Here is a 15071-nt window from a genome sequence, read left to right as displayed (position 1 = left end):
ATGAATATGAAGTAGCCCCGAGACATGACCTTTCATACGTGTGGAAAGATGTCTCTAAAACTGTGCATAATATGAGAATATAATTGTTTTTAACAGGCAGCATTTAGGTAGTTCAATAAAGTTTGAAGACTGATTGAATATGTAAAGAAGAAACCCTTTTTTAACAACTTAAAGATTCTGACAAATGTATACAACGTTTCGACAAGATTTTTGTCATCCAAACTTTGTTAGCTTCAAAGTGCTTTCCTTATCATCAAACTTTGTTTGTTTCGGATATTCGCGCAGTGTTTGATTGTTTGTTTTCAATTTCGTCCAAAGCTACACGAGGACTATCTCTGATAGCCGTCCCTAATTTAACAGTGTAAAGTCGTGGGTTCGAATACCCGTCGCACCAAACATGCTCGCCCTTTCAGCCGTGGGGGCGTTATAATGTTACGTTCAATCCCACTGGCCTGGCATGGCGCCAAGCGCGTAAGGCGTGCGACTCGTAATCCGAGGGTCGCGGGTTCGCGCCCGCGTGGTGCTAAACATGCTCGCCCTCCCAGCCGTGGGGGCATATAATGTGACGGTCAATCCCACTATTCGTTAGTAAAAGAGTAGCCGAAGAGTTGGCGGTGGGTGGTGATGACTAGCTGCCTTCCCTCTAGTCTTACACTGCTAAATTAGGGACGGCTAGCACAGATAGCCCTCGAGTAGCTTTGTGCGAAATTCAAAAACAAAACAAACAAACAATCAATCCCACTATTCGTTGGCAAAAGAGTAGCCCAAGTGTTGGCGGTGGGTGGTGATGACTAGCTGCCTTCCCTCTAGTCTTACACTGCTAAATTAGGAACGGCGAGCGCAGATAACCCTCGAGTAGCTTTGCGCGAAATTCAAAACAAACCAAACCAAAGCTAAAAGAGTGGTTTAAATAATGTTTTGATATTTTTGTCTTTCTTTCTCTGTCTTGCTTGCTCATCAGACTGTAAAGGCTGAGAAAGGAAACAAAGTTTTCTTCCTTGTAATGACAATCGTATTTGTTTTTGCGTTTTATTCGCAGCTTTTTAACAAACGTTTTGTTACACGTTATCGAGATGAACATAGGTAGAGTCAATGATGTGAGTAGTAACCTGTTACATAAAGAACATTTTTTGTTTTTTTGAATTTCGCACATTGATTGTTTGTTTGTTTTGTTTTTGAATTTCGCACAAAGCTACTCGAGGGGTCCCTGCTAGCCGTCCCTAATTTAGCAGTGTAAGACTAGAGGGAAGACAACTAGTCATCACCACCCACCGCCAACTCTTGGACTACTCTTTTACCAACGAATAGTGGGATTGACCGTCACGTTATAACGCCCCCACGGCTGAGAGGGCGAGCATGTTTGGTGCGACGCGGGCGCGAACCCGCGACCCTCGGATTACGCCTTACGCGCTTGGCCATGCCGGGCCTACATAAAGAACAAACAAATACGTTAGTAAGATTGATTCTAACTTTTGTGAGGAATTTACTATATTATATATCTTTCAACTATCGCTGATTAAATTAAATGTATATTTATAAATGTACATAACTGAAACTGTTAAATCTGTTTTGCGAAATTCGCGCCTGTTCGCTAAAGTTGTGCCGCGCAATTTATTATTCCAGTCATGCACATTCTCAATAATGGAGAAAGTAGTTTCAACACATTGACGGTCCTAATGATCCTGGAAGCATATAGGCCTAAGGCCCAAATAACTAGCTGATGATAGCAAACCATCGCAAAACGGCCCAATGATCCGATGGAGTCGATGGTCTAAAAATAACCCCTTAGAAAAAACAAAACAAGATTGGCAGCACACATCTGAAGATTGCCTTGATACTGTTGCACGTGAAAAAAAATTCATTATGCACATGATTGAAAAAAAAAAATCGACTAAATACTGATCTCAGCCTCTTATATCGCCCCCTTGTGGCACAGCGACATATCTACGGACTACAACACTAGTATCCGGGGATGGGGGAGGGAAACTAAGGAAAAAGTATGGATTGAAAATAATTGTGTAGTTTTGTTTTTAAATTTCGCACAATGCTACACGAGGGCTATCTGCGCTAGCCGTCCATAATTTAGCAGTGTAAGACTAGATGGAAGGCAGCTAGTCATCACCACCCACCGCCAACTCTTGGGCTACTCTTTTACCAACGAATAGTAGGATTGACCGTCACATTATAACGCCCCTACGGCTGGGAGGCCGAGTATGTTTGGTGCGACCGGGATTCGAACCCGCGACCCTCGGATTACGAGTTGAACGCCTTAACACGCTTTGTCATGCCGGGCCTAATCGAGTAATAAAATAAACAAATTTGATAAAGAAAAAAAGAAAATATGTTCGAGGGCAGAATGCTCGTACACTTATGAACGAAATTACGCCAACCTGTTTAGCACAAAGAAACATATTGCATAGAAGGTGTATTATTATCACTCTATTAAGTATTCTATATGTCACCTATTTTTACGAATATTCTGAAACAAATAAATAAACTTAAAAACTAACATAACTTACGTTTATTGATTATTTTTGTAATTATATGTTTCAAGTTTAGATGTTAGATGTCGCACTGAAGTGATAGTGCGGAACAGGCTGGTTCACGGATGCCAACAGCGATCCTTGTGGTAATTGACGTAGATCATCGAGCACAGACAAAGGAAAACAGCAACGTTGCTTTCTTTTTAGCGCAAAGCTACTCAATGGTCTATATAATCTATCGGACGGATTTTACGGATGCAAGTTCGTAAATTTACTGCTGACCCACAAGGGATAGTTCGTTAAAACCTTTCGAGCTCTATATAATGTTTTCCAAATTACAAGCAAAAAACAAATGTTCTAAATGCTATAACTCTAGTGATCCTGTCTGCTTTGTTTCTGAAAATCTCAAGATAACTTTCTTGACAGACAAAGATTTGTAAACTTGTTTGTTTGCTTTTAATTTGGCGCAAAGCTACACGAGGGCTATCCGCAGTAGCCGTCCCTAATTTAGCAGTGTAAGACTAGAGGGAAGGCAGCTAGTCATCAACACCCACAACAAACTCTTGGAGTACTCTTTTACTTATAAATAGTGAGATAGATCGTCATATTATAACGCCCCAGGAATGAGAGGACGAGCATGTTTGGTGTAACGCGAATTCGATCCCGTGACCCTCAGATCGTGAGTCGAGAACCCTAACCACCTGGCCATGCCGGTCCTAGATTTACAGATCCTAAACTTTTGAGATACCTGCAAAGGCACGATATTATAAATATGTATTACAGCTTACGTTTTACATAATGCGAAATATCTTTAAATATTCATAAAAACAAATTGACTGTCAAGATAGATATGCAAGTGATAAAAACATTTAGAATAACCTTGGTATTTAATCAGTGCAGCCATTTTGTTTAATTACCGTATATAACACTGGCTTTGAATATTCCAAAATAACCATCATTTCATCGAGATATTCCACTTATAGATGACACAAGAAGTTCTGATACACATCCTTTCACTCGTCGTGATTCAAATGAATAATCAGATGGCTTACGTTTGTGATATTAAGCTGTGAGTCCACTACATTTTATCAACATTGAGTATGTTCATTTACTAACTCTGATTTACTTCAAGAGAGCCCCCCGCGAGTACAGCGGTATGTCTACGGATTTACAACGTAAAATCAAGAGTTCAATTCCACTTGGTTGGCTCGGCAGATAGTCCGATGTGGCTTTGCTATATTTCTAGAGTTGCGAGTTGCTGATCCTAGTATGAGAATATTCAACTCTAAATGGTTGTGGGTCACTAACCCTTAAGTGACCGATTATTCAAAATCATTTAGAAAGTTAAAAATGGGCAGACATAACAAATTAATTTGTTTGTTTTTGAAAATCGCACAAAGCAGGGCTATCTGCGCTAGCCGTTCTTAATTTAGCAGTTTAAGACTAGAGGGAAGTCAGCTAGTCATCACCACCCTCCTGAGCTACTCTTTTACCAACGAATAGTGGAATTGATCGTCACATTATAACGCCCTCACGATGAAAGGGCGAGCATGTTTAGTTTGACCGGGATTCGAGCCCGAGACACTCGGACTACAAGTGGAGTGCCTGAACCACCGACCCATGCCAGGCCCAATTAGTATGTAATGAGAGTATTATAATAGTGTTTTTAACTTATTTGTTTATGGACTGAAGATTTTCAAAACAATTAAAAATGTAATTGTAATTGGTAACGTTGTAACTGTGACAAGACAAAATCAGTTTATGAGATAACATCAATCACACCGCTCAATTCATTTTTCATTCAGTTTAGTTATATAATGATCAGCTAAGGTGATTTGTTATTTATTTTGCATGCTGTATAACAGTCTTAGGTAATCTAGATTCAGTGATAAGTATGAGATAAATTAGAGTTTCCATATTATTAGCGAAACATGGCTAGACCTCAAATACAAGATGTAGATTTTCGTTGATACAGAAAACGATCAGTTAAGTTTAAGCTGGCTAATCGAAGCATGTCTTGTAAATTGGCTAAATGTCTATACCATCAACACTTTGTACAACCATCATCCACACCAGAAGCAAACGACTGCTACTGTCGATTCTGGTTCACCATAAAAGTAGGTTATGTGTTTTAAGTCTCTTAAATACTTCACAAGGCTTAGCTGCATACCACCAAACCATTAAGGTGTACTTTGCTCACGAGAACACAACCAACTTATTTATGTTAGTGCCAAGAACATGACGAGGATAGCAACAACCAGTGGAATAATTTAATGTTTTGTTTTCAAAGAATGATTTTCACTTTTCCTGGTAGACAGATAGCAGGTGTATAATCATTTGGAGAGAATCTGAAACCAAGTCTAATCCTAATTTCATAAATGAACCTGACCCTGTGGAGGAAGTGAAGCGTGGTCTGAGGAGAATAAGTAATGATAATACATAGCAAGTTCTATATCCTATTGAATGAGGCCTGTAATGCCAGAATATCACATGCTACAGCCTTCTTTGATGTCATAAACGATATTTTTACCCTGGGTTCAGTATAGTTAATGAGAACACTTTTCTTGGTTATACTAAATTCATCGACAAATTCCTTAGATATTGCTTGAACGGATGTGACCTGCTAACTGACCACATTTCAGTCTCGTAGAATTGTTTTTCGAGACGCGTGGTAACCGCCAAATGACTGCACTTACTAAACGATATACTGGAAACCGATTCTACTAATGCCTTCAGTGAATACCCACAGTCACGTAACTTGTGACTGCATATGGGTCGATTTCAGCACATCGACATGACTTCATAAATCTATGCAAAACATAACCAAGAAATGCACCCCATGTTCCGTGGGCTTTCCCACCTACGCGCAGACTGCCAGGCTAGGGAAGCCAAAGCACCAGATAACGTGTGTATTTCATGTCCTGGCCAGTGATTATATCTCGCTTGCTATTTGGGTATGTTAAATTTTAGATACCCAGGAGGGTCAGGTGCACAAAACCTCCATCCCTAACTTCCAGGTCGGCTACTACTATGCTGTAGTTGTGGTGCTTTAGGGCCAGAGTTACCTCAGTACTCCGGCCCTTTTCAGAGCAATGTCCATATATTGTCTTGAGTTGCCCTTTTTATTAATTTATGTTTTTGTTTTTATTTTCTTCTTTTATACTTTTTCATTATTATTTTTATTTATTTATTTGTTAAATATATTTATATATATTTAACGAAAAAAGAGAGAAATAAAGAAAAAGGAAAATAATGCTATGAATATTATATTAGTTTTAACCGTTTCGTGCATGGTGACCAGCTTGTTTTATATTTCTTAAATATATATTCATAGGAGAGAGGTACTTAGGATTATGTTCATCATGTACATAGTATCTGTTGAGATCACACAATAAATCGTTTTTTGCCAATTTTCATTCTAATAATTTAGTGTATTATGTAAGAGTCTATCAGATATTGTTTCTATGTTTGCATACTTGTATATGAATGTGGATGAAGTACTGCGTGGTACTTTATAGGCTGAAGTTATGATTGAATTTTGTATTTTTTTGTAGTTTGTATACTTGTTTTTGTGTTGTTTATCCAGGGTGGACAAGGGTATTCTATTATAGGTCTGATGTATGTTTTGTAGATTTTTATTATATTATCAGGTGATGTGCCTTGATTTTTACCCGATAGGCTTCTTGCATAATTTGTTCTTTTCCAGATTCTAATCAGGATATTGTTAGTATGCTGTATCCACGTTAATTTGGTATCTTAAGTTAATCCTAAAAATGTAACCGAAGTAGCAGTCTGTAAAAATGATCCGTTCATGTATAACGTTGGTGGATCTTTATTCGGTTTATTTAATTTGGTGAATAGTATTACTTGGTTTTACGGAATATGTATTTTTATTCTATATTTCTGGAAGTATTCTTCAGGACTGGTTGCAGGTTTGTTGCTGCTATTGAAGAAGTGGGACCACGTTTCCAGACTGCTACATCATCAGCAAATTGTGATGCAAAACCTAAGTTTAGGCCCGACAGTGGCATATTACTCACATACACGATAAATATCTCTAGAAGAATTTCTTCGTTTGTTTTGAATTTCGCGCAAATTTACACGAGGACTATCTGCGCTAGAGGTCCTTAATTTAGCAGTGTATGGCCAAAGGGAAAGCAGCTATTCATCAGCACCCACCGCAAACTCTTGGGCTACTCTTTTACAAACGAATAGCGGGATTGACCGTAACATTATGACGTCCCTACAGCTGAAAGGGCGAACATGTTTGATGTGACGGAGATCGAACCCACGACCTTCGGATTACGAGTCGAGTGCCTTAACCACCTGTCCATACCGGACTCATCTAGAAGGAACCTTATAAATAGTTGATTCGTGATTTTAAGTATATAATACTGATTGAAGCATTTTGATTGGCTAATCGTAATGACCATAATCCACAGTGAAGATAATGTTATTTGAAGTCACTTCTACCAGAGTTGATAAGGCTAAATAACCAGTTATTTGTATCTGAGATAACACGAAGAATCATCATAGTCCTGATTTACTTTAAATTTACTGGAAGTGATTCATCTTATTTCACAAAAATGAGATACCAAAATATTTTAACTACTAAACAAAAAAGGGTCTACATTAACACAGTGAAACGAGTGTCAAAAACTTCTTAGAAAAGGGAACAATAAGTAATTAAGAAGTTAAGCCTACTGAGTTAACTTTAAATCTTGTCTATTCTTAGAGTGCAAATCGAAACCAATAAGTAATGGGTTTATAGCTTATCAGTAAACAGGGATCAAGTATTTGGAGTTGCACAGCCCATCCCAGCATCACCCAAGCGCCGGCCATAACATGATCATTTATTATTCATCGATCCAAGACTGGACTTATGACATTTTAAAGTCAAGTTAGATCGGCATTACCACAGTTATAAGTTTTGATTTTGTTGCTTGGCAAGTGATGTATGCTGACAAGACAATCTGGTTAGAGGCTTGTCAAAATTTTTATTTCAGTGAAAACCTACACAAGGAGGTATTGGCGCTTTGTCTACTACAAGAAATCGAGTGTCATTTTCGCATTGAAAGTCCGTACATTTTCCGCTGACCCACAGGAGAACAAGTTTGCAAAACACTTTTAAAGTCTAAGAGTTTGTTTGTTCATGGAAAATTACTTCACCTTTTTTAATAGTGGGATTCTCTTGTGCGTAACAGTGTCTTGAATATTATTGTGTTAAACTATTTCTCAGTTTAGGTAGGAATTGAGTGATTTTTTAAAGGAATACAAACCATGTCTCAGTCAAATATTTTATGTATAATCTACGTTTTTATTTATTGTTTATTACTATTTTTGAAGACATCTTGAGTGTTTGCTTATTTGTTTTTGAATTTCGCACAAAGCTACACGAGGGCTGTCTGTGCTAGCCATCCCTAATATAGCAGCTAGTCATCACCACCCACCGCAAACTCTTGGGCGACTCTTTTACCAACGAATAGTGGGACTGATAGTCACATTATAACGCCCCCATGACTGAAAGGGCGAGTTTGTTTGGCGCTACGGGGATTCGAACCCGTGACCCTCAGACTACGTATCGAACGCCTTAACCCACCTGGCCATGCCGGGCCTCGTTTATTTGTAATTTTAGATTTGTTTCAAAGCGAAAATCTAATTAGGTAGGTAATTTGCTAATTATAGCTTGTATTTTTAAGATGAGAACTTACACATTGTTGCAAAAAATTCGGTGTTTTGTTGCATAAAATTAACACCCCATTGAAAAGAAATGATTCTATTTCAATAAAACAATTTTCAGAGATTTTTCGGTCGAATACAAGAGACTAGAAATTTTCAAAAACATTATTGGAAAACACAAAAGACATAAAGACAAAAAAATTAACACAAAACAAAAAAATATAACGATTCAATTCATGTAAAGAAAACTTTAAACAATTGTTTATAGTTGAAACATCATTCAAACACTTATTGAATATCCATAAAAATTAGAGACATTTTGGTGGTTCACTTCAATTGATACCACATTCAAGTCTTATAGTTATATTTTCTCACAAAGTAAGCACCTTATGCTTTATCAAGGTAACGCCAAATTTTTGTAAAAATCTATATTAATAGGAATTCAACATCAAAAGTTAGTTTGATTTAAAGTGAGAGTCAGTAATCATGACGTAAGGCTGTCCGGTGAGACTTTGTCCTTTTTTTTTTTTTCTGTGAATTTAGTAATCTTATAGTACATAACTTAAAATTATTTTGACATGTAAAAGTTACTGTCCCATACAATGCGTTTTAACAAGGATAAAATTTATATGCCACAGTCAGTACTTTTGAATTACCGACCCCAGGAAAAGCAGCCAATCAGCAGCACCCTACTACCCAGAATTCAATACTAAGAGATTAACAGTCACTTTCACAAGTTATCATCAATTGAAATGTGTGGAATATTTTATGATATTAAATGGCTTTAAATTTGGTTCGCCAGCTTTGACGTCTAAAGTTCTATCACAGGTTCACTCAGCGCATGGTCTCATAAAAAACCAGTTTTACAATCAGCATAATTATAATCGATTATTTTGAGCTAATATTTTAATTCCTGCAAGAAATAGCAGTTAATAAGCTGTTTAATTGTTTAAAAAGTGTGAGGAAAGGACGGCGCAAAACAAGTGACGAAAATCGAGTCAAAATAACAAAGTACGTGCACAAAGTCATCCAGTGTCAAGCAGTTGAAAATATGGTTGTACTTGTATATTCCCGCCTACGTTTGCTGATTTATTTCGCTGACAAAAAACATGCGATGTTTCAAATACAATACATGAAACACGTTAAAGTGTCTATCATCTCAAAGCCCCCACTCTCTCAACTCCATTAGTTCAATGGTAAGTCAATGAACTCATAATGCTCAACCTGTAATAATATTTGTTTCCATTTTATTATGGCGACATCTGGCTTCCCCCTTTTTTTATTTTAAGAGCAGTTATTAGAAAGCTAAAACAATGCTCGAATAATCTTACTGTATATGTAAATAAATTTCAATATATATATATATATATAATATTTAAAATAAACTTACCACTTCATGTTTTCATTAACAAAACAAAAGGCAAAAGCAACTTCCTTAGAAACAAACTTTAGTGGTAAAAATAACCCAAAAACTAGCTATCATAATATTCAACAGTGAGTTTGCTCCTTAGTTGTTAACCTCAGTCACGGGCTTATTGTTACTGTAACAGTCAGTATGTTTTCGCGGTTACCATCGTCTGTAAGTTTTTGTTCGTTTACACAACTAGATTTTGTTCTCAATCCGAATTGCCTACGTAATTCAAAAATTAATTTTCATCCAAATAAAATCATAATAACAACCGATATATTACACGATATAACTTATCTGGAAGTTGTTAACTTTATCTGAGTACAATACTAGACTTGACATCGTTCAATGTTTCCGTTTAGTGCTTAGTTTGTGGCATTGGTTCGTCAAAAACGCATTAATTAGAATTACTTAATCTAGATTAATTTATAATAGTGATGTCTGATAAGAAAAAAGTAACTTACATTCACGGCTGTCATTCTACGAAAGGTTGTACATTGTTATCACTAAAACAAAACGTAACAATAATATGATCAACGAAACTAATTTGAATTTCGCGCTAAGCTACACGAGGGCTATATTCGCTAGCCGTCCCTAATTTATCAATGTAAGACTAGAGGGAAGGCAGCTAGTCATCACCACCCACAGCCAACTCTTGGGCTACTATTTTACCAACGAATAGTGGGATTGATTGTAACTTATAACGCCCCCACGACTGAAAGGGCGAGAGTGTTTGGTGCAACCTAGATGCGAACGATTACGAGTCGCACGCCTTAACACGCTTGGCCATGTCGGGCCAACTTCGGCTTGTTTTATAAACTGCTATAATTCTTAGTATTTGTGTCTTACACTAAACACTCATAATTGCTTCATACTTCGTACAATATTGTAAATACCATTACTATACTTTATTGTTTATTTTACGTGTAGTTTTCTTTAAGTAAAGTTACGTACCTGCTGTTGTAATAAATAAAGCTAGGTCTACGTACGTGTGTTTGTCTGACTGCGTAAAATGTTTTCAAATGGACCATGCTTTACTGACCTAACCCATAAGACCTCCTAGAAAGCGTAGCTTAAATGCGGCGCGTGAAAATTACAGGATAAATAAAATTCAAGCGAAGGACTTGAACTACTGCAAACCCTTTTAGTGTCGCGGTTACTTTTAACATGTTCCTCAGGAACTAAGGTGGGTCTTATACTAAAATTTGTTGAAGATTAAAAGTTCAGCTCAGAAATCCACAAAGATAGTAGTTTTGGAGATATTTTTGGACACAAGTTATTGTTTGTTCATTGATAAATATCTAGTACCAGAAGTAAATTCAGTATATATCAATAAAGCCCTCTTCTCAGCACTATTAATTAACTAATTGTCATCTTTTATGTTTCCCATATCAGCTTTTTTATGCTTAATTTTAAATGAGATACAAATGATTACATCTGCAATTTGGTAAAAAAGGTTGAAGCATCACGATAGTTAGCAGTTGGATGAGCAGACAGGAACATTTTGAAAGCAGCTACAGTAGTAATTGTTTATTTGTTTGTTTTGGAATTTCGAGCAAAACTATACGAGGGCTATCTGCGCTAGCTGTCCCTAAGTTAGCAGTGTAAGAATAGAGGGAAGGCAGCTACTCATCACCACCCACCGCCAACTCTTGGGCTACTCTTTTACCAATAAATACTGGGATTGAAGGTCACATTATAACGCTCCCACGGCTGAAAGGGCGAGCATATTTTGGTGCGACGGGGATTCGAGCCCGCGACCCTCAGATTACGAGTCGAACACCTTAACTGACCTGGCCATGCCAGGTCTACTTGAATAAGGAATGATGAACATACTTCCGGTGGGAGAGGCTTTTCAATTTCTGTAACGTCAGCGGTAAGTCCGAAGACTTATAACGTTAAAATTGGGTTTCGATATCTGATGCTGGCGGTTCATAAATAGTCTATTGTGTAGTTTTGCGCTTAACAACAAACAAAATAAGTTCCTTGACAATGAAATAGGAACCGCCATGGCCAGAAGGTTAAAGTAGTCGACTCGTAATCTGAGGGTCGCAGGTTCGAATCCCCGTCACACCAAACATGCTTGGCTTTTCAGCCGTGGGGGTCGTTATAATGTGATGGTAAATCCCACCGTTCGTGGTAAAAGAGTAGCCCAAGAGTTGGCAGTAGGTGGTGATAACTAGCTGCCTTCCTTCTCGTGTTACACTGCAAAATTAGTGACATCTAGAGCAGATAGCCATCGTGTAGCTTTGCGCGAAATTCAAAACAAGCCAAACTATGAAATAATCTCTCTCTCGGACGCTTGGTGTATTAACAAACATATTTTAACAGGTTCCTCACAAGCCAGTAGGGAACAGTTTCGTTGAAAGAACAACAACCAAACCCGATTTTTTTTAGGTTGATCTGAAATTTTTATTGGCTTAAAAGAAGGCTTTTCTTGTACTCTTTTAGCGTTGGGGCTGCGAAAAGTGATTTGAAGTGGTCACATGACAAAATTTCATCAGCACATCACGAGCTCCACGGTCAAACTCAAGAAGTTATGTCTGTATTCAAATGACAAGTTGGGTATGCAGGATCTGTTTAGAACTACCTTGATAAATATTGTGCAGGCCTGGCATGGCCAAGTGTGTTAAGGTGTTCGACTCGTAATCCGAGGGTCGCGGGTTCGAATCCCGGTCGCACCAAACATGCGCGCCCTTTCAGCCGTGGGAGCGTTATAAATATGACAGTCAATCCCACTATTCGTTGGTAAAAGAGTAGCCCAAGCGTTAGCGGTGGGTGGTGATGACTAGCTGTCTTCCCTCTACTCTTACACTGCTTAATTAGGGACGGCTAGTGCAGATAGTCATGGTGTAGCTTTGCGCGAAATTCAAAACAAACAAACAGATATTGCGCAGCAACTCAAGTGTAGTATTACAGATTGATTGGGATCCCGTGAAATAAACCCTATTTTAGCTACGTTTCACAATTTAGAGCCATAATGTACGTAATCCAATAACTGAGAAATACAAATTCCAAATAAGTTACTCGACATGTATTGTAAATCGTTGCGGTAGAATACTATACAACTAGAGACCTATTTTTGTTCACCTAGAAAGGAATATGTTAAATACCACATAACAACCCTCTACCAGTTCAACCACACTCTAAGTGTCATGCTTTATATTTTATGATTCCAAATGACACCGATGTTGTATTTAAGCTGAGTTGCACCTTGTCACATTTCCGAATTTCAAGGATCACACTAATTTTCGTCCATTATGAAAGAGTTCTATCGTAATAAAAACGTTCAGTCGGACATTAAATCTGCTTCTCTATATTTTGAGCTTTGTGACTTCTAATAACTCTCCAAGACGTCATTGTATAGACACCGCCCCTCATTTTGCAGTGTGTTAAAAATCCATGGGATGTTTACAGTTACAACAGTTTTCGTTCATTTTCAAAGAGTTCTATGCTACATCTGACAAACATTTGAATTAATGGTTCTTTTCGTCTGATATTTTATATCTTCATCCTCATGGCCACGGATATACCTGGTAAAATGTTTTAACCATCACTTGTCTTCTTTCGTCTTATCACATGTAAGACTGATTACATTTAAAACAATGTTCGGTTACATTCAAAAGGAATCTAATATATCTCAAAAACAAATCCAAAATTTGACTATTCATATTTTAAGACTTACGATTTTAAATAACCTTTCATGACATCACCTTCTAACCATCATCTCTCTTTTGTTATTAACTTGGGATTATTTACAATTACATCAATTTTCTTTTATTTTGAAACATTTCTTAGATATATCTCATGCACACAAAACAACCAAACATTTGAAACGTTATTCATGGAAAAAAAATATTGTATCTTGTTTCTCAACAATGTGAATTTTATTCCAGTGGTTGTAAATTTCCATTGTTACATGTGACAATCTTAAAACATTAATAATATGAATTGAAAAGGTTACAATGAAATAAGTTAATATATTGCAATGAAATAAATGTCATTCATCTTACGTAGTTACAGCATAAATGATGATTCTGTATAGAGTGGCATGCTGTTTATTGCTATACTGAAGGGTGTCTAATGAAAAACATCTTGTAACACTTGATCGATATGGTCTGAATGCTTTGTAGTTATGACGTTTTTGTATTCAAATAAGGCTAAACTATAAGTTTGTTCATGACCTATGTTAAGGATGCAAGGATAGTTACCTCCATCTTACTGCCATTTTGGATAACTGTCTCCATCTTTTCGCTATTTTTTCACTGATGACATTCTCCTGGCTGATGGTTCTGATTACGAGATTTTGTTTTCCAGTACAGTTTCAACTGCAGGACGTCTTTTGATGGACAGTAAACTCAAGTGTTGTTGTACTCTACTTTAGTGTTTTTCAGAGTGTAACAATAGTCCTCCGAAGATGCCTTCTGATGGTATATTTGAGCAACCTAGTGGAAAATGCATCTGGTAATATGATTGATATTTCTTCGGATGGTATAGCAAGAACTTTCTTTAGAGGAAGAACTGTGATGCTAAAATGGATAAGTTGTCATGACAGAGTCATACCTAAATAGCATTTATTTTGTATAAATATTATATGTTCTTCAACCAAAATGGTGTGAGAACGTTGGCCTGATGGTGAACAGAATTCACTTTGGCATTTTTGTGAAGTCGCCAGCTGTTTAATACTAACTGTAAAACGTAACAGCCATAAATATCTTGGTATGCTGTGTACTATAAATGAAACTTTATTTCTACAAGACGATAATAAAACCTTGTTTGTGGTCTCTTAAATCATATGTTAGAATCATAATCTATAGCTTTGTATGATCGGACTTATGACTATGATCTTTGGAAGATGTGGTCGTTTTTTTCATTTTTATTAATCCTGTGTAAGATTAAATGAGAGATTATAGGATTAACTAAAAGTGACCTGTGTAATCTTGGATTACTTCTTTCCACAAGCTGTTTATATTTCCTCACTATTTCAGGCGTACAACAGGTTTTTGGCCATTTTCATCGCACACAGACTTAACTTTCGTGCCTTTTGTGTTTTTATTATCGCGAAATGCGATATTTTTTTTCGAAAACTACTGTAATAAATAATGAACCTTTTCAAAGAAACGTCAGTTGAAGGCACCATCCGTACTGAGAGATCTCAGCTCGTAGTTGTAACAAAAAGCTCACTTCCAGGGGCAAAGTGATTAGCCAGTTACATCGATTGGACCAGTTACTTGAGCATCGGTAAATGAAAGTGTAACAATGTAATGTATAATCGACGCCATCAACAGCTTTGGAAAATAACACTGTAACAGAACAATTCATCTTTACATAAACAACAATTATACACAAACGACCAACGAGTACTGTGAGTGCCTATAATTCCGATCAAATGTAGAACTAAAGATTTCAATTAATCAGAAATTAAAGGACTCGAACATTTAAACTTTTATCAGTTCCTAATTTTCTGTACAATACAAATAATATTTTTGGTGGTACTTCAC

The 15071-nt window shown here is 37.0% G+C and overlaps 1 protein-coding gene across 6 annotated transcripts in view; it reads right to left on the bottom strand.

Annotated features, from left to right (window-relative positions):
- LOC143245188 (transcriptional activator protein Pur-alpha-like) overlaps positions 1 to 15071 on the bottom strand; it is a 68994-nt gene that overhangs the window by 37903 nt on the left and 16020 nt on the right. The window contains exon 2 of one of the 6 annotated variants that reach the window (XM_076491234.1): positions 10035 to 10076. The exons of 4 other annotated variants lie outside the window; for them this stretch is intronic. In XM_076491234.1, coding sequence (XP_076347349.1) covers positions 10035 to 10049 — 15 coding nt within the window. In that variant the 5' untranslated portion in view covers positions 10050 to 10076. Of the gene's footprint in view, positions 1 to 10034; positions 10077 to 15071 lie in introns of those variants that run through there. One more of the 6 variants, XM_076491230.1, reaches the window with a different exon arrangement.

The sequence above is a fragment of the Tachypleus tridentatus genome, chromosome 2 (genome assembly GCF_004210375.1).
Source record: "Tachypleus tridentatus isolate NWPU-2018 chromosome 2, ASM421037v1, whole genome shotgun sequence".
NCBI classification, from domain to species: Eukaryota; Metazoa; Arthropoda; class Merostomata; order Xiphosura; family Limulidae; genus Tachypleus; species Tachypleus tridentatus.
Note: the sequence above shows the minus strand (reverse complement) of the source record. Positions and strands in the feature narration are given on the sequence as shown.